At 44.0% G+C, this 24,807-nt stretch overlaps 2 protein-coding genes across 2 annotated transcripts in view; one reads left to right on the top strand and one right to left on the bottom strand.

Moving 5' to 3' along the window:
- The window catches only part of TOX4 (TOX high mobility group box family member 4), a 22,601-nt gene extending 11,130 nt beyond the window's left edge, over positions 1–11,471 (top strand). Inside the window, exons 4-9 of the mRNA XM_012498083.2 lie at positions 717–977; positions 1,297–1,527; positions 4,724–4,804; positions 4,931–5,680; positions 7,484–7,647; positions 8,831–11,471. Coding sequence (XP_012353537.1) covers positions 717–977; positions 1,297–1,527; positions 4,724–4,804; positions 4,931–5,680; positions 7,484–7,647; positions 8,831–8,891 — 1,548 coding nt within the window. The 3' untranslated portion in view covers positions 8,892–11,471. The remainder of the gene's footprint in view (positions 1–716; positions 978–1,296; positions 1,528–4,723; positions 4,805–4,930; positions 5,681–7,483; positions 7,648–8,830) is intronic.
- On the bottom strand, positions 10,437–24,807 carry METTL3 (methyltransferase like 3). The gene is made up of 11 exons (XM_003260834.3): positions 24,265–24,807; positions 15,995–16,212; positions 15,504–15,908; positions 14,038–14,213; positions 13,218–13,434; positions 12,801–12,988; positions 12,066–12,104; positions 11,794–11,902; positions 11,607–11,672; positions 11,326–11,438; positions 10,437–10,668 (listed from the first exon to the last, which is right to left on the bottom strand). The coding sequence occupies exons 1-11, from the start codon at positions 24,362–24,364 to the stop codon at positions 10,557–10,559; spliced, it is 1,743 nt and encodes a 580-aa protein (XP_003260882.1). The 5' UTR covers positions 24,365–24,807; the 3' UTR covers positions 10,437–10,556.

Below are 24,807 nucleotides of genomic sequence, written 5' to 3'. Positions count from 1 at the left end.
TTGAAAAATAATTTAAAATTGTACAATGTCTGGTTTGAAAATTATTTACTGTGGTTTTTGGGAAAAAGTGTTTTCTGCTTTTATTATGGCCTTCACATCCTAGGATTCAAATTTGAATGTGATAGCAGGCACAAGGAGGGATTTATTCAAAAATGGCCTGAATCATGTTGAGAAGCCAGCAGAACAGAGCTTAAAAAAAAAAAAAAAGGTCTGAGCCAAATATAGCATTGTGGATTAGTATGTAATATAAATCAGTATATTGGGCTTCCAGCACATCAAACCAGTAGCACATCTTCATACTCTATATTTGATGCCAAACTTTAATATTGGCCTTATTTATGCTGACTGCCTGTGTATTACAATTTTAAAAGCTATTATTTTGGGAGGGTACAGACAGGAAGTTTTTCTTTACTCAATGTGTTGTTACTACCTATATATTACTGAATAAGTTGATAGCTCTTTGACTTGTCCAACAGTACGACTTCTCTGATTATTGTTAGTTCTTCTTTTGAGTGCAAAGAAGTAAATTCATTAATTTCTGTACTTTTTTAAAAAGCTTATTTTTTTATTTTCATTTTTGAAGACTATTTTATGTCTTGTATCTTAAATGATACAATTTGGGTAGGCAGGGAATTTATAAGCTGTCTTAAATTTTGGTGGGGGGAAGTGGTGTTTTTTTATATTTAGTGTTTAATTAGTCCTTCTGCTTCTCTCAGGACTTGGACCACTCTATAGGAACTCAGTATAGTGCCAACCCACCTGTTACAATTGATGTACCAATGACAGACATGACATCTGGCTTGATGGGGCATAGCCAATTGACCACCATTGATCAGTCAGAACTGAGTTCCCAACTGGGTTTGAGCCTAGGGGGTGGCACCATCCTGCCACCTGCCCAGTCACCTGAAGATCGTCTTTCAACCACCCCTTCACCTACTAGTTCACTTCACGAGGATGGTGTTGAGGATTTCCGGAGGGTGAGGCATTCCCTGTCAGAATCAATTCTGCTGTGATAGTCTGGGATAAAATTCTTGGGATAGAGAGCCTAATCAGTATTCTTTACCCTTGCCGTGCCATCTCCTCTGCTCTTTTCTGGGTATGGGGTTCCACCTCTCAATTTCCAGTTTATAATTCTCCTCTCAATCCCTCTTATTGGTTCTCCATATTTGACTAATGTCTTTCAATGCTATTTCCGTGATTTTTAGCATTTCTGAAAATTCCATACATGTGGCTAGTTTCCAGACATAATACTTGTCATCGTCCATTGTGTAATTCTCTTTTTTTTCTCTCCTACAGCAACTTCCCAGCCAGAAGACAGTGGTGGTGGAAGCAGGGAAAAAGCAGAAGGCCCCAAAGAAGAGAAAAAAGAAAGATCCTAATGAACCTCAGAAACCAGTTTCAGCATATGCTTTATTCTTTCGTGATACACAGGCTGCCATCAAGGGACAGAATCCTAATGCCACTTTTGGTGAGGTTTCAAAAATTGTGGCCTCCATGTGGGATAGTCTTGGAGAGGAGCAAAAACAGGTGAGCAAATATTGAGGAACTAGTAGTGAATGTTCCAGAAGTTTTTAAAGAGATAAAAATTGAGGTTTTCTTTTTTCTTACGTGTCCTTATCTAATATCAGTTGTTTGTTAATGACACTTAAATATCATCCCTTGTCTTCGAAGTTGTAGCCATACACTGACTCCAGAAAACCTAAGTAAAATTTTTTTCTTTTTTTTTTTTTTTTTTTTTTTTTTTTTTGAAACAGAGTCTCGCTCTGTGGCCCAGGCTGGAGTGCAGTGCCGTGATCTCAGCTCACTGCAAGCTCCGCCTCCTGGGTTCACGCCATTCTCCTGCTTCAGCCTCCCAAGTAGCTGGGACTACAGGAGCTTGCCACCACACTGGGCTAATTTTGTTTTTGTATTTTTAGTAGAGACGGGGTTTCACCATGTTAGCCAGGATGGTCTCGATCTCCTGACCTCGTGATCCGCCTGCCTCGGCCTCCCAAAGTGCTGGGATTACAGACGTGAGCCACTGCGCCCGGCCTATTTAAAAATTATTAATAGGCTGAGTGTGGTGGCTCATGCCTTTAATCCCAACACTTTGGGAGGCCAGGGCAGGAGGACTGCTTGAGCCTATGAGTTCGAGACCAACCTGGGCAACACAGGGAGACCCCTGACTCAGAAAATTAGCTGGGTGTGGTGTCATGCGCCTTTCATCCCAGCTGTGGAGGCTGAGGCGGGAGGATTGCTTGAGTTCAGGATATAAAGGCTGCAGTGAGCCATGTTTGTGCAACTGCACTCCAGCCTGGGTGACAGAGCAAGACCCTGGCTCAAATAAATAATTAATAATTGTTATAGGCCAGGCGCGGTGGCTCACACCTGTAATCCCAGCACTTTGGGAGGCTGAGGCGGGTGGATCACGAAGTCAGGAGATCAACCCCATCCTGGCTGACATGGTGAAACCCTGACTCTACTAAAAATACAAAAAAATTAGCTGGGTGTGGTGGCACATGCCTGAAATCCCAGCTACTCGGGAGGCTGAGGCAGGAGAATTGCTTGAACCTGGGAGGCAGAGGTTGTGGTGAGCCGAGATCTTGCCATTGCACTCCAGCCTGGGCAACAAGAACGAAACTCCATCTCAAATAATAGTAATTTTTATAAAAGTACTGCATCTTTACAATAACTCTCTAAAACAGCTACCATTTCCCGCTTTTAAGGTGGAAACTGGAGCCCATTGTCCAGTTAAGGTCATATAACATTTAAGTGGTAAAGTTGAGACACAATCCAGGTTCTTTAACTCTTCCCATGTGCTTTCCACTAATAATGTCTCCTATAATTCCTCATGTAGCGTCCTTCTGTTCAATTTTTAGATATTTAACTTTTCTAAGTCTCGTTTTTTCCATTTATAAAATTAGGCTATTGCTTGATAAGCTGCATGCTGTGGCTAACTCTCAAATCCACTACCAAGTTTGGATTTAGAATTATTTATTTGTTTGTTTTTGAGATGGAATTTTGCTCATTACCCAGGCTGCAGTGCAATGGTGCAATCTCAGCTCACTGCAACTTCCACCTCCTGGGTTCAAGCGATTCTCCTGCTTCAGCATCCCAAGTAGCTGGGATTACTGGCATGTGCCACCACACCCGGCTAATGTTGTATTTTTAGTAGAGACAGGGTTTCACCGTGTTGGTCAGGCTGGTGCCAAACTCCTGGCCTCAGGTGATCCACCTGCCTTGGCCTCCCAATGTGCTGGGATTACAGGCGCGAGCCAGTGCACCTGGCCTATTCTTTTTCTTTTTTGGATTTAGAGTTTAAAAACTTCTTAGAGCTAGCCCAGATTCAGAGGAGGAGGAAATAGGCTTCAGCTCTTGAAGGGAGAAAGGTCATATAGGATGGGAGGAATTCTTGTGGCCATCTTTGCAAACAATTTCCCACATTCCATAAGGGAAAATATACTGGTTAGACACAGTCCCAGCTAAGACAGTTTTTGGATTAGGGTTTATTTTATATTTATTTATTTTTTTTTTGAGACAGAGTCTCTGTGTCGCCCAGGCTGGAGTGCAGTAGCACGATCTTGGCTGACTGCAAGCTCTACCTCCCAGGTTCGCGCCATTCTCCTGCCTCAGCCTCGTGAGTAGCTGGACTACAGACACCCGCCACCACGCCGGGCTAGTTTTGTTTTTGTATTTTTAGTACAGATGGGGTTTCACCGTGTTAGCCAGGATGGTCTCAATCTCCTGACCTCGTGATCTGGCCACCTCGGCCTCCCAAAGTGCTGGGATTACAGGCGTGAGCCACCGCGCCTGGCAGATTAGGGTTTTTGTTACAGAAGTGAGCATGGGTTGATGTTTGCCTTAAATGTAGCTATTCTTGCCAGGCACGGTGGCTCACGCCTGTAATCCCAGCACTTTGGGAGGCGGAGGTGTGTGGATCACGAGGTCAGGAGATCGAGACCATCCTGGCTAACATGGTGAAACCCCGTCTCTACTAAAAGTACAAAAAATTAGCCGAGCGTGGTGGCAGGTGCCTATAGTCCCAGCTACTTGGAAGGCTGAAGCAGGAGAATGGCATGAACCTGGGAGGCAGAGCTTGCAGTGAGCCGAGATCACGCTACCGCACTCCAGCCTGGGCGAGAGAGCACGGCTCTGTCTCAAAAAAAATTAAAAAAAATAATAAGGCCGGGCACAGTGGCTCACACTTGTAATCCCAGCACTTTGGGAGGCCGAGGCGGGCGGATCACGAGGTCAGGAGATCGAGACCACGATGAAACCCCGTCTCTACTAAAAATACAAAAAATTAGCTGGGCGTGGTGGCGGGCGCCTGTAGTCCCAGTTACTCAGAGAGGCTGAGGCAGGAGAATGGCGTGAACCCGGGAGGCGGAGCTTGCAGTGAGCCGAGATTGTGCCACTGCACTCCAGCCTGGGCGACAAAGCAAGACTCCATCTCAAAAAATAAAAAATAAATAATAAATGTAGCAAAATAAAATAAATGTAGCTATTCTTGCCAGACTCCTGTTGATTGGTTGTCTTTCAGAGGTATGCTCAGTGGAATGAGTCTGCCGTGGAGGTTGTCTTGACTGTTAGCTTTCAGAATTGTGTTTACTGAGAGAGGTTGTCAGTGATTAAGATGAATTGTCATTCATTGATAAATAATACAGAACTATCAGTCTTTCCTGGGAGTATGGGGAGTTTTTTTTTGTTTTTGTTTTTGTTTTTTTTTAAAGTCTCCTTTTTGCAGGTATATAAGAGGAAAACTGAGGCTGCCAAGAAAGAGTATCTGAAGGCACTGGCTGCTTACAAAGATAACCAGGAGTGTCAGGTAAGAGGGATAGGGTAGATGAATATTTAAACCAGTAAGAAGTTTTTTGGAAGTGTTTGTTAGCAGTTTTAAGAAGTAAATACTGCCAAGTGATTAATTGATTGATTGATTTATGTCTTCTTTTAGGCCACTGTAGAAACAGTGGAATTGGATCCAGCACCACCATCACAAACTCCTTCTCCACCTCCTATGGCTACTGTTGACCCAGCATCTCCAGCACCAGCTTCAATAGAGCCCCCTGCCCTGTCCCCATCCATTGTTGTTAACTCTACCCTTTCGTCCTATGTGGCAAACCAGGCATCTTCTGGAGCTGGGGGTCAGCCCAATATCACCAAGTTGATTATTACCAAACAAATGTTGCCCTCTTCCATTACTATGTCTCAAGGAGGGATGGTTACTGTTATCCCAGCCACAGTGGTGACCTCCCGGGGGCTCCAACTGGGCCAAACCAGTACAGCTACTATCCAACCCAGTCAACAAGCCCAGATTGTCACTCGGTCAGTGTTGCAGGCAGCAGCAGCTGCTGCTGCTGCTGCTTCTATGCAACTGCCTCCACCCCGACTACAGCCCCCTCCATTACAACAGATGCCACAGCCTCCGACTCAGCAGCAAGTTACCATTCTGCAGCAGCCTCCTCCACTCCAGGCCATGCAACAGCCTCCACCTCAGAAAGTTCGAATCAATTTACAGCAACAGCCTCCTCCTCTGCAGATCAAGAGTGTACCTCTACCCACTTTGAAAATGCAGACTACCTTAGTCCCACCAACTGTGGAAAGTAGTCCTGAGCGGCCTATGAACAATAGCCCTGAGGCCCATACAGTGGAGGCAACTTCTCCTGAGACTATCTGTGAGATGATCACAGATGTAGTTCCTGAGGTGAGCCTTTGTTTTTAAGTCTTTCCTCTAGTCTAGTGGAAATGTATAAAAATGTTTTTGGTTGACCCAATAAAAGTGGGGGTTGCTACTAGCATTTAAGGCCCAGCAACCAGGAGCACGAAACATCCTGCAGATGGAGTTCCTTGCAACAGTGACTTGTCTTACCCAAGGTACTCATACTGGTTTTTTGTTTGTTTTGTTTTGTTTGAGATGGAGTTTCACTCATTGCCCAGGCTGGAGTGCAATGGTGTGATCTCGGCTCACTGCAACCTCTACCTCCTGGGTTCAGGCAATTCTCCTGCCTCAGCCTCCTGAGTGGGTGGGTTACAGGCATGCGCCATCATGTCTGGCTAATTTTGTATTTTTAGTAGAGACGGTTTCTCCATGTTGGTCAGGCTGGTCTCGAACTCCTGATCTCAGGTGATCTGCCTGCCTCGGCCTCCCAAAGTGCTGGGATTACAGGTGTGAGCCACTGCACCCGCCCTGGTTTTTTTTGTTTTTTTTTTTTTTTGAGACGGAGTCTCTCTCTGTTGCCTGGGCTGGAGTGCAGTGGTGTAATCTCTGCTCACTGCAACCTCCACCTCTTGGGTTCAAGTGATTCTCCTGCCTCAGCCTCCTGAGTAGCTGGGATTACAGGCGCCCACCACTACGCCCAGCTAATTTTTTGTATTTTTATTAGAGACGGAGTTTCACCATGTTCATTGGGCTGGTCTTAAACTCCTGACCTCGTGATTTACCTGCCTCGGCCTCCCAGAGTGCAGGGATTACAGGTGTGAGCCACTGTGCGCCTCATAGTGTTTTTAGTGAGATACATTAAGACAGTCTTCTGTCCCAGACCACTCCTTAACTAAGCAGAGGTCACTAGTTCAACTGGACAGGATATAACCTCAACAGTTATTTTTCAAGAGTGGTTTACCCAAGGATCCTAAACTTTGGACATACAAAGCTTTTCATTTCTCCTAGGTCTTAAGTTCCTCAGCTTGATGTTTTAAATGTGTGTGGGGCAGGGGGTATAGCCAGAAAAATTTAATTGGTTCATACCATTGTTTTTTAACACAGACATAAATATGGCCAGGTGTGGTGGCTCACGCCTGTAATCCCAGCACTTTGGGAGGCCAAGGCAGGTGGATCACCTGAGGTCAGGAGTTCACGACCAGCCTGGCCAACATGGTGAAACCCTGTCTCTATTAACAATACAAAAAATTAGCTGGGGCCGGACGTGGTGGCTCACGCCTGTAATCCCAGCACTTTGGGAGGCCGAGGTAGGCAGATCACAAGGTCAGGAGATCGAGACCATCCTGGCTAACACGGTGAAACCCCGTCTCTACTAAAAAATACACAAAAATTAGCTGGGCACGGTGGTGGGCACCTGTAATCCCAGCTACTTGGGAGGCTGAGGCAGGACAATCGCTTGAACCCGGGAGGCGGAGGTTGCAGTGAGCTGAGATCGTGCCATTGCACTCCAGCCTGGGTGACAGAGCAAGACTCCGTCTAAAAAAAAAAAAGCACTACCTCTCTATTCCCACTACTTCACTTGACTAGCCAGGCTTAACGGGGAAAAAAAGCATTAGCACATGGCCACCTTTCTCCTGATGGGAAAAATCTTCCGCCATTCTGCTTGGCAAAGTTCTGAAGCTGGACTATAGAGGGGAGACCAAGAACTCACCTTCTTCTGCAGTTTTGCCCCCCAATGTGAGGAATTGTAATACCTGTTGCTTCATTGGTTTCTACAGATAATTTAGCTAACTAGTTAGCTAGGCAGGGAACAATCTAATCCACCTTGGTGCTCTCTTCTTCTCACAGGTTGAGTCTCCTTCTCAGATGGATGTTGAATTGGTGAGTGGGTCTCCTGTGGCACTCTCACCCCAGCCTCGATGTGTGAGGTCTGGCTGTGAGAACCCTCCCATTGTGAGTAAGGACTGGGACAATGAATACTGCAGCAATGAGTGTGTGGTGAAGCACTGCAGGTGAGCTTACAGTTCTCCCTTTTATAATTCAGATACTGGTCAGTTAATTCTATTGGGAAACATGGTAATCTTGAGCATAAAATCAGCATCTCAGTGTCACCTTACCTTAGGTAGAGTAGGTTGCTGTATATCTATCTGGTCTACTAGAAAAGCTCCCCTGCTTAAGAGCTTACATTTGCCACATAAGCCAAAGATGACGCAATCAGCAGTTCACATTTTTCAGTTACCACATACCTCTCTTATGTATGCTCTTTAAAAATATAATACATTAAGCTGTTAGTGTTTGCAAATATTAGCTTTTCAACCCTTAGTGCAAATCAGACTACTTAGGGAACTAGAATTTGGGGAGAAATGGTAAGTGGAAAGTAGCACATGATAATTTGCAATTTGTGAGGGACGTGGGGAGAAGTTTGGGATATTTTACTCCTCTCCCCAAATTTTCCTGGGAATTTCCTATAGCTGTAGGATAAGGCATTTCTATTTCCTATTTCAAAAACTCTACAGTAAATTAGCATTGCCTCTACTTCTGACTTTTAAGCCCACTGTTCTGTTATTTCTAAGGTGATACTATCTCACCATAATGCTATAGGAAATTATCTGGGAACCTATTTGTTTAAGACAGATAAAAAATCCAGCTGGGCCAATGTGGTAAAACCCCATCTCTACTAAAAATACAAAAATTAGCCGGGCATGGTGGTGGGCACCTGTTGTCCTGGCTACTCAGGAGGCTGAGGCAGGAGAATCTCTTGAACCCAGGAGGTGGAGGTTGCAGTGAGCCAAGATGATCACACCACTGCACTCCAGCCTGGGCAACAGCGAGACTCCATCTCAAAAAAAAAAAAAAAAAAAAAAGACAGATAAAAAGAATACAGCGGCCGCGCGCGGTGGCTCACACCTGTAATCCCAGCACTTTGGGAGGCCAAGGCGGGCGATTCACGAGGTCAGGAGATCGAGACCATCCTGGCTAACACAGTGAAACCCTGTCTCTACTAAAAATACAAAAAATTGGCCGGGCGTGGTGTGCACCTGTAGTCCCAGCTACTCGGGAGGCTGAGGCAGGAGAATGGTGTGAACCCATGAGGTCCGTCTCCAAAAAAAAAAAAAAAAAAAAAAAATGTATCTAGGCGTAATTCTGTTTCAGTTTGTGTGTAATTCTGTTTTTGTATGTCTTTTTCTCTCTTAGGGATGTATTCTTGGCCTGGGTAGCCTCTAGAAATTCAAACACAGTGGTGTTTGTGAAATAGTCCTTCCTGTTCTCCAAGCCAGTGAAGAGTTATCTGCTGGGAACATGTCCAAGAGCCTGTTTTTGAAACACAAGCTGGGCTTCTGGTAGTGCCTGATCACAACCCATGATGGCTGTTCATGTTTCACCCCTATTCTTCCTTCAGCAGAGGCCAGGCTATGGAGCAGGGCCACTGAATTTGCTGTAATCTGGAGATGCTTTTTACTTTCAACCACAAGCAGAAATATCAGTGGTAATAGCAGAGGAAAGGGTGAAGGGAGTCTGGGCAAGCTAAGCATAGAGATGGTAGGGGTGGTGGTGGGGTTGAAGAAATTTGTTGGTACAATTGTCATAGGACTTGCCTAAAATATTATTAAAATTATGGGAATGTACTCAGCTTTGAGCCTAGGAGAAAACGCTACTGTGTGCATCCATTTTAAAGGGTTCCCTCATAAAAAAATGTTATTTCCCATTATCACATCAGTACACTGCTTTGAGAACAAAACTTTTCAACACAGGCATACTGGGCTACATGGAAAATGACATCACCCAGGAGTGATTTCTCTTTATATATATATTATTTCTGCAGTTACCATCCTTACCTGAGTTATCACAGTTCATGAATCTAAGAGGCAGAACTCTACATCATTAGTAAGAGGTTTCACCAAAGTCTAAAGTTGTATTCACTTGTGTTTGATGAACTATCTTTAAAAGACCATAGGTCTGTCATTATTTCTTAGACATAATCTAAAGAAAAACAGACTAGAGAAGCCACCTGGTTGTAACAGAATAAGCAGAAGTTTACAGCATATAGTCCAAGTGGTGATAACTTTAAATAAAACTCAAATTTTTACTGTTTGTAGACAGGAAATGCTGTCCTAGAGAACCTTCTCCTCAACCAACTATGTACATAGTTTTATCCTATGCATTCCTGTTTTCTGTGGTTTTTTTTTTTTTTTTTTTTTTTTTGAGACAGAGTCTCGCTATGTTACCCAGGCTGGAGTGCAGTGGTGCGATCTCAGCTCACTGAAACCTCTGCCTCCCGGGTTCAAGCGATTCTCCTGCCTCAGCCTCCCGAGTAGCTGGGATTACAGGCGCCCGCCACTACGCCCAGCTAATTTTTTGTATTTTTAGTAGAGACAGGGTTTCACCATGTTGGCCAGGCTGGTCTCGAACTCCTGACCTCGTGATCTGCCCGCCTCGACCTCCCAAAGTGTTGGGATTACAGGTGTGAGCCACCACACCCAGCCTGCACTCCTGTTTTTTTAATGGTTTTGGAGGGTAGGGGTAGAGATGGGGTCTCACCATGTTGCCCCATGGCAACACAGTCTTGAACTCCTGGGCTACAGTTATCCTCCTACCTCGGCTTCCCAAAGTGCTGGGATTACAGGTGTGAGCCACTGTGTCTAGCCTATAATGATCATTTTAACATTTCCCATGCACTCATTTAGTTTGAACCCTCACAGCAACCCAATGAGGTAATACTCCCATTTCACATATAATACTGAGAGATGAGTTGCACAAGATTACACACTGTTAAGTAGCAGAGCCAGAATGGACTTCAGAATCCCAATTACAATACAAATGTTTATTTAAATAAAGAAGAAAGCTTTTGTACAAATACCACTCTTCAGGTTTAGCTTACAGAGCCATGGCTGTGGATTCTTAGCTCTGTAAGGAAGTGCCTCTATAAATTCTTAGGTTTAGAGATGATACCATCTGGGTACCTTTGCTTGAACCGTGCAACCACATCTGGGTCTAGTAGGTGGATCCCATCCAGTTGGTTTCCAAGGGTGATCCTGAAACAGGGTAAAAGGAGGGGCAAACCAGAAATCCTGGAATTAGAGGGTTTAATATTGTTAAAAAAAAATGCATACCAAATGAAGACTGCCTATCATATCAAATATGCCAATTCTAAAAAGAGCTTAACATTAGAATAGTATATGGTAGAATGACTAGTTCAGAATTGGCATAGATTCTGGTGTTAAAATAGACCAGATCTGTATTATCTGAGGGTTAGTAACTAATGCTTAGCCAGGCCTGCTTCACAGAGTTGCTACCAGGGAGTATTCTTTGGAGAGGCAAAATGCTAGCAGCATGTGTTTTAAGCTCCGTTAAGGAGTGAAAGATATAATTATTGACAGATTAAATAGATAACTTCGTAACCACCAGGGGGCAGATTCAATACATCACATAGAATGGCTGAGGAAGATCCTTAGGTTGTGAAGAGAGTAGAAACCCTAGGGAGCAGTGCTTCTGGGTCCTAGAACCTGTGGAGTTTCTAATGAATATTTGTAGAATCTCATAAAACAGTTTAAATACAAGCTTAAGTGGCTTATGGGTCCTGTGAAGCTCATTTATGGACTAGTGGAAAACAATGTGAAGCTCTACTAAATTCTGTCCTTAATCATAAATAATAGCCCCTTGAGGACTAGCCTATTCTCTGGTCACCTTACCAGTTGGGTTGCACATTGTGTGGTCGTCCAAATAACTCAATCTTGCGAGTGCCAGGAGATAGTCTTTCGATCATGCCATAGATTTCATCTGGTTTATGACTGGTGGAACGAACCTAGGAAGTAAAAACTAGCTGCTTTTTAAGTTACACGAGATTGCAATTCTAGCCCTTTCTATTATGTTTATGATCTAAATGAGAAAAATCTGGGATGAGAATACACCCAACATGAATAACTGATACCAACAAAAATGTGGAAGCTTTGGAGGCCTGGGAAGCACATACCTCAGCCACGATCACATCACAATCCAGACCCTGGTTGAAGCCTTGGGGATTTCCTTTGACACCAACCTGCTCACCACAGATAACAGATTACCTTATGAAACCACATCTTTTGAACTTTTTCTAAATAAGAAATCAAATGATTCTTCTTTGTGCTCCACCTATTGAATTGGGCCCCACTGCTGCTCACCAAGCAGTGTTCCTTCCCATGGTTCAACCAGTGACCTGTACGGCCTGTCCGAATGATGCGTTGCAGTTGATTTGTCTTCACCCAAATAATTTCATCTACCCGTTCATACCTATGGGGCATAAAAAAGAACTAGAGTTTTAGCCAAACTTTTACAGTTTAGGGGTAGTACCATTTATAGAAGCAAGGAATCACAGAACACTCTGGGAGAAGAGAACATGTATCTCACTATAACAGTATTACCCTCAAAAGAAAGCAACACAACCACTACTTACCCCCAGAGGTTTAGACATTCTCTCCCCAACTCCATGGCCCTAGAAAGAAATGAGTTAAACAACTATTTCTATGCACATATTTTTTTTTCCCTTCAAAATATGTGATGTGTTAAAAACACTATAAACACTTTTTCAATAGACACTCAGTGAACATTTACATGCACAACACCAAAAGCATGGTGGATCTAAGAATGAGAAGATAAAACAGTATTCTCAACAACCTTTCTCAAAGAACAAATGTAGAGTTAAATATATATTCAGGGTATAATTTGCATTGTAAACAGGCATTAGGACTCAGTAGAAAAAAAGACTGGCTGGGCGTGGTGGCTCACGCCTGTAATCCCAGCACTTTGGGAGCTCGAGGTGAGTGGATCTCAAGGTCAGGAGATAGAGACCATCCTGGCTAACACTGTGAAATCCAGTCTCTACTAAAAATACAAAAAGAAAAAATTAGCTGGGTGTGGTGGCACGTGCCTGTAATCCCAGCTACTTAGGAGGCTGAGGCAGGAGAACTGCTTGAACCTGGGAGATGGAGGTTGCAGTGAGCTGTGAGCTGAGATCACACCACTGCACTCCAGCCTGGGCAACAAAGTGAGACTCTCTCAAAAAAAAAAAAAAAAGACTAAATCAGTCATACATTTAATAGTGGGGCTAGGAAAACCCAGGATTTTATCTCCCATTCCGTATTCACTCTGTACTGTATCTGTCCATACCTACATAACTGAATTGCATTACCTGCCTGTGACCCAGAGGAAGAGAAAGCCATCATCCTGTAGTACGGGTATGTTGAGCCTGCGCATCTCATCATCTGTCAGGGTCCCATAGGGCAGTTCCATGTGAATATCCCAGGGTGGGTCAGCCATCACAACTGCAAACTTGCCCAAGATACTGACGTCCAGGTAGCGGATATCACAACAGATCCACTGCATAAAGTGGTTATTTGGTCATCTTCCCTACTTTATCTCTCAGATTCATGGCCCGAGTCCCTCTTCCATTTGATTTTTCCTATTCCCTTACAACCTTATCTATCCCCCTCCATTCCCAATAAGCAAGACAAGATTGCTGAATTATGCTCTGCTTTCTTAATGTGTATGGCTGCCCTATCAAATATAAGTCCATAAGTTGAGATGAGTTTTCTGAGCAGACAGGTACCTGAGGTGGGAAGAGTCGGTCTGCACTGGAATCACCACCGACACTCTGTGTAAGAGCAAGCTCCTGGCTTGGCGTGTGGTCTTTGCTGCCAGGGGCCTCAGAATCCATGCAAGCGTCAATTTCATAGTGAACATATTTGCAGGTATCCATGTGGAAACATGTATTAAGGAAAGAGCAGTCACCTAAAGACTCATCAGTGTGTTTATTGATAATTCGTCTGGGAAAATAAAAAGGGAGAATCAAGATGGTGCTCCAGATGTAGATCCAACAGTTCAAATTCCAAATGATTTCAAACTGTCTCCTATTTTATTACCCTCCCCTAATTCTATCGTTAGAGCTTCCTCCAGGAGTTTTAAGGGAGGCAGGTAGCATGGAAATCCATAATTCATACTACAGAACAATTGTAATTCCTCTCTGAGTAAAGACTTGGTTTCCTGTTTTACTACTGGAAGGCAAGCCGTGCAGGAGACTTAGTTGGTTAGAACAGCATAAAACACTGACCTAAGAGTTTAGGTTCCTTTTCTCCTAAGATTATCCTCCTTTCAGAATACTTAAACTTTCACTGTGGCTCAGAGATAGACATACTTTGCTATCCTAAGAGGGAGGCAGCTTTTAAAAAAAAAATCTCAGTTATTTGGGAGTACAGCCTGTCTTCTTCCCACACAATGCACTTCTGAAAGTATACCTTCAGGGTCTGGAGGACTTACACAAACCATAAACTAAATAAGATTACAGACAGAACCCCAATGACGAAGGAATATGCTGAAAAGGAATGGCTGCTTCTGACAAACCCATCCCACCTCATTCCCTTCCAAGAGACCTGAAGTGCAGCTTGCGACAGGGTCGATCAGCATCACTGGCTTTCATGCACTCCTCCTTGGTTCCATAGTCACAGAATTCTTGCACTTGGGCCCGACCTCGAGAGCGAAATTTTTCAACAATGGATTGTTCCTTGGCTGTTGTAGTATTTAATAGCTCTAGGATCTCCTGACTGACCTGTGACAGAAGTAGCCTTGGACTTAAAATGTCTTGTAGATCAAACTGGCTCTTAGACCAACTCCGCAAATTCTTTTTGACATTAATGTCTTATAAGAGATAAATCAGCATTTTTTTTTTTTTTTTTTTTTTTTTTTTTTTTAAGAAATGGGATCTTGCTGTTGCCCAGGCCAGAGTGCAGCTGTGTTATCATAACTCACTTTCTCCCACTGAACTCCCAGGCTCAAGTGATCCTCCCAGCTCAGCCTTCAATTGTAGCTGGGAATACAGGTGCATGACACCATGCCAGCTGATGTTTTAATTACTTTTTATAGGGATAGGGTCTATGTTGCCCAGGTTGGTCTTGAACTCCTCACCTCAGTTGTAATCCTCCCGCCTTGGCCTCCCAACGTGTTGAGATTACAGGAATGAGCCATTGTGCCTAGACCTAAATTAGCTAACTTAATATTGGAAAATTGGTGCCTTCAGATAAGAGATTTGTTAGGGGTTCAGTCCTTCCTCACAAATACGCATTTGGGATGAAATTAAAATGGAAGAGGCCTGGTTCCTATCGCTAAGCATTTATGTTAACGTCCCCTCCCCAGGAAGGCATTCCTTCTACAAAAAACATATTTACTGGGTGCTGAACTAAAAAGTATAGTGCTAAACACTTTACTTTTTAGCTCAGAGTCTATTCAATTCTATAAGGCAGGATATGCTAGTATTATCTTCACATTACAGATGAGAAGACTAAGGCTCAAGAGAAGTTAATTAACTAGTGCAAACTCACGCACTACAAGTACCAAACAGGTAAGAACACATGTCAGGCCAATATTTATACTCAGAACCAATTCACATTATTTAGTCAATTTCCATAATTGGTCTAGTATTCCTCTCCATTCATCTCCCTATATTTCTATATATCTGGATTCCTCTTTTCTTGATCCAATTCTTTCAGATTCAATGACAGATTATCTAAATAAGAATTTGTCGACATTGGCATTATTGACACTTTGGGACAGACAACTTTCTGTTGTGGGGGTTTGTCCCACTATGCACTGTAGGATGTTTAACAACATCCCTGGCCTCTACCTACTAGATGCCAATAGCACTCTCCCATGTGTGACAATAAAAATGTCTCCAGACATTACCAGATCCCCTGGGAGTTGGGCAACAGGGAATCATCCCCAGTTGAGAACCACTGCTATAAACCCTCAATTCTAAAAACAGTTCCTTGCCCTAGGGGTAAATCCCTGTCAAACAAAGCTATAATTAGAGCATATTGTGAGAGTATTTTCACATGACCCCTACCTTCTTGCTCTGTTGTTCCTTAGTGGACTGTTGGTTCAGAAGGCTCTCTATCTCCAGATCAACATCTGAGGCAGCATGTTTCCTTGATTTCTTGGCTGGCTCCTTTGCTGGTTCCGATGCTGAAGAGTTCAGACCAGAGACTAACGAACTGGCAAAGGCAGCTACTGTAGTTGAGTCCTGTTCTGCACGCCGCTTCTGCCCTGTGACAGTCCCTGCTACCTCCCCAGGGCCCTTCTTTTCTGCCACAGCACCCATCATGGCAGAGAGCTTGGAATGGTCAGCATAGGTCACAAGAGTAGGATGTGCATCATCTTGTAGGAGACCTCGCTTTACCTCAATCAACTCCTGAGCTGCAAATTTCTGCAGGAGGCTTTCTACCCCATCTTGAGTGGCAGGAGCATCTGGCTAGAGAAGGAGGGGAGGTATGGGCAATAAGACACTGACCATGAACTGAAAATAAGTTGTAAATCCTAACTCTGTCAGGTCATTACCGTGGAGATGGCAAGACAGATGGACACAGCATCAGTGGGCAATGTTAAGGCCAGATCAGAGAGGTGGTGTAGCAACTTCTTCTCTAACTCAGGATCTGTAGCTAATTCAGGAACTGCTGAAGCTGTGCTGGGCTTAGGGCCACCAGAGGTGGGTGCAGTAGGCACTGGGCTGTCACTACGGAAGGTTGGAGACAATGCTGCCTCTGGATTCCGTAGATCTAAGAATGAAGAGAAGTGAAAACGAAAAAAGGCAACCACTGTTGGTCTATATATTTCTGAGAAGTCAAATTCTCTAGCATTCCCATACACAGATCTTTCATTTTGTGCAGGAAATTCTCTGACCAACTTTAGCACTAGATTACCTATCCTCAGTCATACTAAAACATTCACTGCTTTGTCAAGATAATACTGGATTTTCTATCTACCTTTTCTCTATTGAGTGAGTAATGTTTTCCTAATTCCCTATCCTTGCTGTGATACAAAGAAAATAAATTAGCATGATAGATTTAAATATCCCTACCACCTTTCTATCAACCCACATTTTAATAAAGGACAGGAATATACTCAACAACCTAGGCTGGGATCCAATATTCTTTTTGAGGCATGTAGTGTGAATTTTAATGAATTCAGGTCATTGATCAACAAAGTGTACAAAATGACAATGTTGGGGGCCAACAGTGTTACCTACAACACTCACAAACACAAATATCTTAATACTTCGCTGAAGCCTTGGTTACCAAATAATATTTCCTGACTATATTATTATCATCTATTACTTCACAAGCTGGGTAGCCATCATAACCTTAATACGATTTGAGAAACTAAAATTAGGACAAAATGTTACCTTTGAGAAAGCCTAATATCTGTGGTTAATTAAAATATAGATGAAATATTAAACTCCTAGGACGTGAACTGAAATTGCTAAATAAACTAAGTAGGCCATTAGTTTACATTTAGAAATATTTTGTTTACTTAAATATTTCCATTCTGGTAAGGCACGGGGGCTCACGCCTGTAATCCCAGCACTTTGGGAGGCCAAGATGGGTGGATCACTTGAGGTGAGGAGTTCGAGACCAGCCTGGCCAACATGGTGAAACCCCGTCTCTACTAAAATACAAAAAAAAAAAAAAATTAGCTGAGGGTGGTGGCACAAGGTTATAATCCTAGCTACTGGAGAGGCTGAAGCAGGAGAATTGCTTGAACCCAGGAGGCAGAGGCTGCAGTGAACCAAGATCATGCCACTGCACTCCAGACTGGGCGACGGAGCAAGACTCTGTCTCAAAAAATATATAAATAAATAATTCATTAATTTGAAAATTTTCCACTCTAATGGAAACTGAATTTATTAAAATCTGACTCAGGGCTTGGTGTGGTGCCTTATATCTGTAATCCCAGCACTCTGAGAGGCCAAGGTGGGAGGATCACTTGAGCCCAGGAGTTCCAGACCAGCCAGAGGAACATAGTGAAACCCAGTATCGCTACAGAAAATTTTTTTAAAAATTAGCCACACATGGTGGCCTGTGCCTGTAGTCCCATCTACTGGGGAGGCTGAGGTGGGAGGATTCTACTCTCACCCATTTCTTCTTTTGTTTTCAGTTTCTCCAGTTATTAACTGAAGATGTTCTTTGAGTAATTAAGAAGTAAGTGAGAAAATTTTTAAGTGAGAAATCTATAAAAAGAACCATGTTAACATAAATATTTCAGTCCCTACAACTTGGTAGTGACTTTTCTCATTGGTAATCTGACTGATTTAATACTGCTCATTCCAATATCTGGTGATGTAATTCTGGTTATGGGCCGGGCGCGGTGGCTCAAGCCTGTAATCCTAGCACTTTGGGAGGCCAAGGTGGGTGGATCACGAGGTCAGGAGTTCGAGACCATACTGGCCAACATAGTGAAACCCTGTCTCTACTAAAAAAAAAATACAAAAAAATTAGCAGGGCGTGGTGGCGGGCGCCTGTAGTCCCAGCTACTCGGGAGGCTGAGGCAGGAGAATGGCGTGAACCCGGGAGGCGGAGCTTGCAGTGAGCCAAGATGGTGCCACTGTACTCCAGCCTGGGGGACAGAGCCAGACTCTGTCTCAAAAAAAAAAAAAAAAAAAAAAAAAAAATTCTGGTTATGAATCCTTGTATTAATAACACCTCCTGGGAGGTTTTTTCCCCCACATTACGTTCAGAATATTAGAGCTGAAAATATCTCTTTAAAGGTTATTAGGAGGAGGGAGCTTATGTTTAATGTGGTGGATAAAACCTAACTGCTGGTTAATACAATTGTTATTCAGGTGAAATTCCCTAAACTTTTCATGTGCAAAGTTTTGTATGTATACAGACATTTGGGGAAAAGTTTTATCATCCCTAAAACCGGTTACTGTCCAGAAAATGATAAGAACCCCTGGTTCCAAATCCTTCATAAGGTATTTATTCATTTATTTATTCAACACATTTACTCAATGCCTCCGCTCTGCTGCAACTACACTGACATTCTGCTTCTAATCTAACAAAAATGTGTTGGGTTCAGCAAAATAATACATAATACTTGATTCACCCTTTAATGAAAAGAACCACTGAAATTAATATGGTCTGATTACAAATTTGCTGAATCCTTAAACATGTCAACATCTATATGCACATCTTCAATCTCAAGAAATATACTGGAGCAGTTCACATATTTACTATGTGCTAAACCTGGCCAAATATAGTTTGTTTCCATTAAAATAAATTTTTTTTTTTTTTTTGAGACGGAGTCTTTCTCTGTTGCCCAGGCCAAAATAAAGATGTTTTTTAAGTAATATTTTTCTTTTTAAAAAAATATACTTTCAGCTGGGCGCGGTGGCTCACGCTTGTAATCCCAGCACCTTGGGAGGCCGAGGCGGGCGGATCACGAGGTCAGGAGATCGAGAACACGGTGAAACCCCGTCTCTACTAAAAATACAAAAAAAATTAGCCAGGCCTGGTGGCAGGCGCCTGTAGTCCCAGCTACTCGGAGAGGCTGAGGCAGGAGAATGGCGTGAACCCGGGAGGCGGAGCTTGCAGTGAGCCGAGGTTGCGCCACTGCACTCCAGCCTGGGCTGTCGACAGCGAGACTCCGTCTCAAAAAAAAAAAAAAAAAAAAAAAAAATATATATATATATATATATACACACTTTACCAACATGAGCTATAACACCCATTAGGATGGCGCTTCCTCAAAAATCAAAAAAAGAATCACCATATGATCTAGCAATTCCACTTTTGGATATATGCCCAAAACAATTAAAGTGGGGTCTCGGCCAAGTGTGGTTGGCTCACACCTGTAATCCTAGCACTTTGGGAGGCCGAGGCGGGTGGATCATGAGGTCAGGAGATCAAGACCATCCTGGCTAACACGGTGAAACCCCGTCTCTACTAAAAATACAAAAAAATTAGCCGGGCATGGTGGCAGGCACCTGTAGTCCCAGCTACTTGGGAGGCTAAGGCAGGAGAATGGGGTGAACTCAGGAGGTGGAGCTTGCAGTGAGCCAGGATCGCGCCACTGCACTCCAGCCTGAGTGACAGAGCCAGATTCCATCTCAAGAAAAAACAAAACAAAACAAAAGAATTAAAGCGGGGTCTCAAAGAGATATTCATACACCCGGGTTCATAGCAGCATTATTTACAATAGCCAAAAGGTAGAAGTAACCCAAACGCCCACCCATGGATGAATGAACAAAATGTGTTATATACATATGGTGGAATATTATTTATCCTTAAAAAGGAAGGAGGCCAGGCATGGAGGCTTATGCCTGTAATCCCAGCACTTTGGGAGGCTGAGGAGGGAGGATCACTTGAGTCCAGGAGTCCCAGACCAACCTAAGCAACACGGCGAAACCCTGTTGGACGTTTTGCCCAAAAAATACAAAAAATTAGCTGGGCAAGGTTGTATGTGCCTGTAGTACATACAACAGGCACCTGCCACCACACCTGGCTAATTTTTATATTTTTAATAGAGACAGGGTTTCACCATGTTGGCCAGGCTGGTCTTGAACTCCTGACCTCAGGTGATCCACCCGCCTTAGCCTTCCAAAGGCTGCGAACACCTGTAGTCACAACTACTTAGGAGGCTGAGGCACGAGAATTGCTTGAACCCAGGAGGCAGAGGTTGCAGTGAGGTGAGATGGCGCCACTGCACTCCAGCCTGGGCAACAAGAGCGAAACTCTGTCTCAATAAATAAATAAATAAAAAAAATGCCAATCTAACAAAGGTCTCCCAATATTTTGCCCATAGTATTTTCCACTATTAACGATATGGATACATTTTAGTTCATTTTATATCCTTGTCTTTTGACAATCAGTTCAGTTGTCGATAATTATCAGATTTCAGTAATGCTATAAAAAACAAGATGTGGCCAGGCACGGTGGCTCACACCTGTAATCTCAGCAATTTGAGAGGCCGAGATGGGCGGATCACGAGGTCAGGAGATGGAAACCATCATGGCTAACACTGTGAAACCCCGTCTCTACTAAAAACAATACAAAAAAATCAGCCGGGCGTGGTGGCGGGCACCTTTAGTCCCAGCTACTTGGGAGGCTGAGGCAGGAGAATGGCGTGAACCCGGGAGTCGGAGCTTGCAGTGAGCCAAGATCACGCCACTGCATTCCAGCCTGGGCGACAGATGTGGTAGGCAAATTTTTACTTCCAGTGAGAAACGAATGGAATAATCTGAACTTTTATCAAGTCTTGAGTTACATCTTACATGACAACATGATTCATAAACTTACAATACAGTGTTTCACAAGGGTTTCCTAAGAATCTTAAAGCTCAACAAAATACATTCTTTGAAATAATCAAAATAACACAGAAAGAACAGTGACATTCTGGTTTAATTTGTATGTTTCATCTTTACCTATTACCACAGTACCAAATGATGGGTCAGATCAAGCTCTTGGTCAGAAGACAAGATACATTTAATTACAACCCCAAAAATACTTTTGTAAGAGTCTTAACTAGGCTGGAATTATGTCTGTAATCCCAGCACTTTGGGAGGCCAAGGTGGGAGGATAGCTTGAGCCCAAGAGTCCAAGACCAGCTGGGCAACATGGCAAGGCCCTGTTTCTACAAAAAAATAAAAATTAAAAATTAGGCAGGCATAGTAGGGCATACCTATGGTGCTAGCCACTCAGGAGGAGGCTGAGGCGGGAGGATCACTTGAGCCCTGAGGTCGAGACTGCAGTGAGCTGTGTTCATGCCACTGGACTCCAGCCAGGGTAACAGAACGAGATTCTTGTCTTACACACACACACAGAAAAAGGGTCTTAGCTGTATTAGCTAGATATACAAGTCAAGAGATATTCATATCTAAAAAAGAAAAAATAAATAAAAATAAAAAAGGATATGTACATGCAGGGAGAATACAGTCTTATTGTCAAAAATATTTTTTTTTTTTTTTTTGAGACGGAGTCTCGCTCTGTCGCCCAGGCTGGAGTGCAGTGGTGCAATCTCGGCTCACTGCAAGCTCCGCCTCCTAGGTTCACGCCATTCTCCTGCCTCAGCCTCTCCGAGTAGCTGGGACTACAGGCGCCCGCCACCACGCCCGGCTAATTTTTTTGTATTTTTAGTAGAGACGGGGTTTCACCATGGTCTCGATCTCCTGACCTCGTGATCCGCCCGCCTCGGCCTCCCAAAGTGCTGGGATTACAAGCGTGAGCCACCGCGCCTGGCCTATTGTCAAAAATATTAAACATGTTTAGCAAGGACCTGGAGCAAAGTATCAAGGCCCTAGTAGTTAGGTCTGCATACAGCACAAAGTTTGGTTAATACCAAAATGTAGTTAATGTCATAGAAAAATGAAATGAAACTTAAAATGACCAAGAGCAATTAGAATCATTCATTGAAAGAGTATGAATTTAGAAATGGAAAAGTATAAAGAAGTATGATGCCGGGCACAGTGGCTCACACCTGTAATCCCAGCACTTTGGGAGGCCAACGTGAGTGGATTGCTTGAACTCAGGAGTTAGAGATCAGCCTGGGCAACATGATGAAACCCCCTCTCTACCAAAAATACAAAAATTAGCTGGGCATGGTAGCACACGCCTGTGGTCCCAGCTACTTGAGAGGCTGAAGTGGGAGGATCGCTGGAGCCCGGGAAGTCAAGGCGGCAGTGAGCCATGATCATGCCACAGCACTCCAGCCTGGGTGACAGAGGGAGACCCTGTCTCTACCTAACTAAATAAATAATTTTGCAGATCACTTTGTTGAAACAAACAACTACCTGATCCTCAGGTCCCCTTTTGCAACTGCCATTGCTGAAAGGGAAAAGATTCCACAAGAAAATTAAATAGGCTGGATATCGTGGCTCTCACCTGTAATTCAAACACTTTGGGAGGCTTAGGCAAGAGGACAGCTTGAGCCCAGGTGTTCAAGACAAATTTGGGCAACATAATGAGACCTTATATCTATTAAAAAGTTAAAAATTAGCCAGGCATGGTGGCATGCACCTGTAGTCCTAGCTACTGAGGAGGATGAACCGGGAGGACTGATACACTCCAGCCTGGGCAACGGTGAGAGACGCTATCTCAAAAACAAAAGCAAAAAAAGTCTTTGGCATCATTTACACACATTTTTAAAAAGTTTCAAGACAGGAAACCAAAGAATAAGGGAAAAAACTTAACAAAACAAAAAATTGTATCTATAAATAAATCAATTAAGTTTCTAGAGCAGGGGAAAAAAAACTCTCTCTCTTAGGTAATTCAGGAACTGCTCTGAGGCTTGACTACTAATTATTGCCTGATCATATGACTTGCACTTCTTACTCTACTATCCTCCCCTCTTACTTCTCTAATTATCTAGGTCCTATATAGCCATAAAGGCCAAATTCAAGTGCCAATTCCACTATGATGGCTTCACTACCTGCACCAGCTCTTGTTACTTCTCTTCACTGTACAGACCGTAGATTCATTCATTTGGTTTCGTACATATATCTTATCATATTCCTCACTTTTTGTAAAGCATCTACCCTTGAATCCTAGGCTTTTTTTTTTTTAGACGGAGTCTCGCTTTGTCGCCCAGGCTGGAGTGCAGTGGCGTGATCTCGGCTCGCTGCAAGCTCCGCCTCCCAGGTTCACGCCATTCTCCTGCCTCAGCCTCTCCCCTGCCTCAGCCTCTCCGAGTAGCTGGGACTACAGGCGCCAGCCACCACGCCCGGCTAATTTTTTGTAATTTTAGTAGAGACGGGGTTTCACCGTGTTAGCCAGGATGGTCTGGATCTCCTGACCTCGTGATCCGCCCGCCTCGGCCTCCCAAAGTGCTGGGATTACAAGCGTGAGCCACCGCGCCCGGCCGAATCCTAGGCTTTTTAAACTTCTTGAGGACAGGGGCAATTTCTTACTTATTTTTGTCTAATTAAACCCATGAACACTGTAGATACTTAAGAAAGGTAATTAATTAGGTGGGAGGATCCTGCCAGTGCATCTCCTATTTCTAGGGGCCAGAATACGAGCACATGAACCTAACATGATCTAGACAAGATTTAGAGATGGAGTTGAAGATACTGACAAATATTAGAACAATCTACCACAAGGGTGATACTGAGTCACTATTTTTGCAGAGCTTTGTTACTAGTTTGCCTTAAATAATTCAGTTTGTCCTGAGGGTAGCGAGTGGGTAACAGTGAACTTAATCTTTTAAATTTCCTTCAAGTTTTATGATCGTGACATGGGGGCAACAGGAGAAGAGAAAAAGTTTGGAAACCAAACACAAATGTTTTCAGATTCCTGCTAGGTATGTAAATGGCTAAGCCAATGCCAGTAGGCGTACTCATTCAGAAACACCGAGTGCCACTCTGTACGGGCCACTAAATTGGGCACTGTGGATATAAAGGTTCATTCCTCGCTTACTGTACGCACAGCTGCCAAGAAATGACCACTACAAAGCAGTCGTTATAACTGAGGGAACAAAGCGCCATAGCAGCAACAAAAAGGGGTTCTTGCTGCTTCGCGGGATAGGGGGCTGAGCAGCCTCACAAAGGCGACGTCCTCGCAGTCTGAAGAGGAGTGGGCAAGACGGACCAGGGTGGGGCTCAAGCGTCCGTCCGGTAAAAGTGAGCTGGAAGAACCGAGGCCCAGGGTGAGGAGGAACCGCGAACTACTTGCAGAAGGGCGAAGGTCTGTGCTGCTGAAGGTGGAGACGGAGTACCAATGTACGAGGCTTTATAGAAATGGCCGTTTGGTAAAGGGCAGTGACTCTAGAGCTTTTTCTCTAGGGATCCCGCCCGTCCTCCCCGGTTGAGCCTCGGCCCCAACAGCCCAGTGCCTCACCCAAGTGCCCCGAGTCCTGCTTCCGCCTCCGCTGCAGCCTCTCCCGCAGAGAGTCCAGCTGCTTCTTGTGGGCCTGGATAGAGCTCCACGTGTCCGACATCCTAGTCTCCCAGCCCTGACGCCTCTCGAAAAAGGCGCGGCGGACTAGCACCTCCCAGCACTCGCTCCAGGATATAACCAATTCTCACGCGGACACCCCGAAGGCTAACCGGAAAATGACCCCTGGAGATGAGCAAGTCAGAAAAGCTATTTCCGGTGTCGCGCTTTCTTGGAAGCTATAAAGAGCCACGTTAGGTGTTGGCAGAGCGGCCGGTATAGTCCTTATACCCGCTCTCTCATGCTTCCGGGCACAGTGAGGCTGTGGTTGCCATGTTGGTGACTGGCAGAGCGGCCATGTTGCTTATAGACGCGCATGCGGCCATGTTGAATATTCGGAGAGGAGTCCTGAGAGTTGACCTGTGCTAAAGTAGCTCTCGTAGAGAGCAACACCGTATAGTACAGTTTTTGGGGATTTTTTCTTTTTTTTTTGAGACGGAGTTTCAC

Source organism: Nomascus leucogenys, chromosome 22a, assembly GCF_006542625.1.
Source record: "Nomascus leucogenys isolate Asia chromosome 22a, Asia_NLE_v1, whole genome shotgun sequence".
Taxonomy (NCBI): Eukaryota; Metazoa; Chordata; class Mammalia; order Primates; family Hylobatidae; genus Nomascus; species Nomascus leucogenys.
The sequence above is the reverse complement of the archived record's forward strand: the minus strand, read 5'-3'. Positions and strand labels throughout refer to the sequence as shown.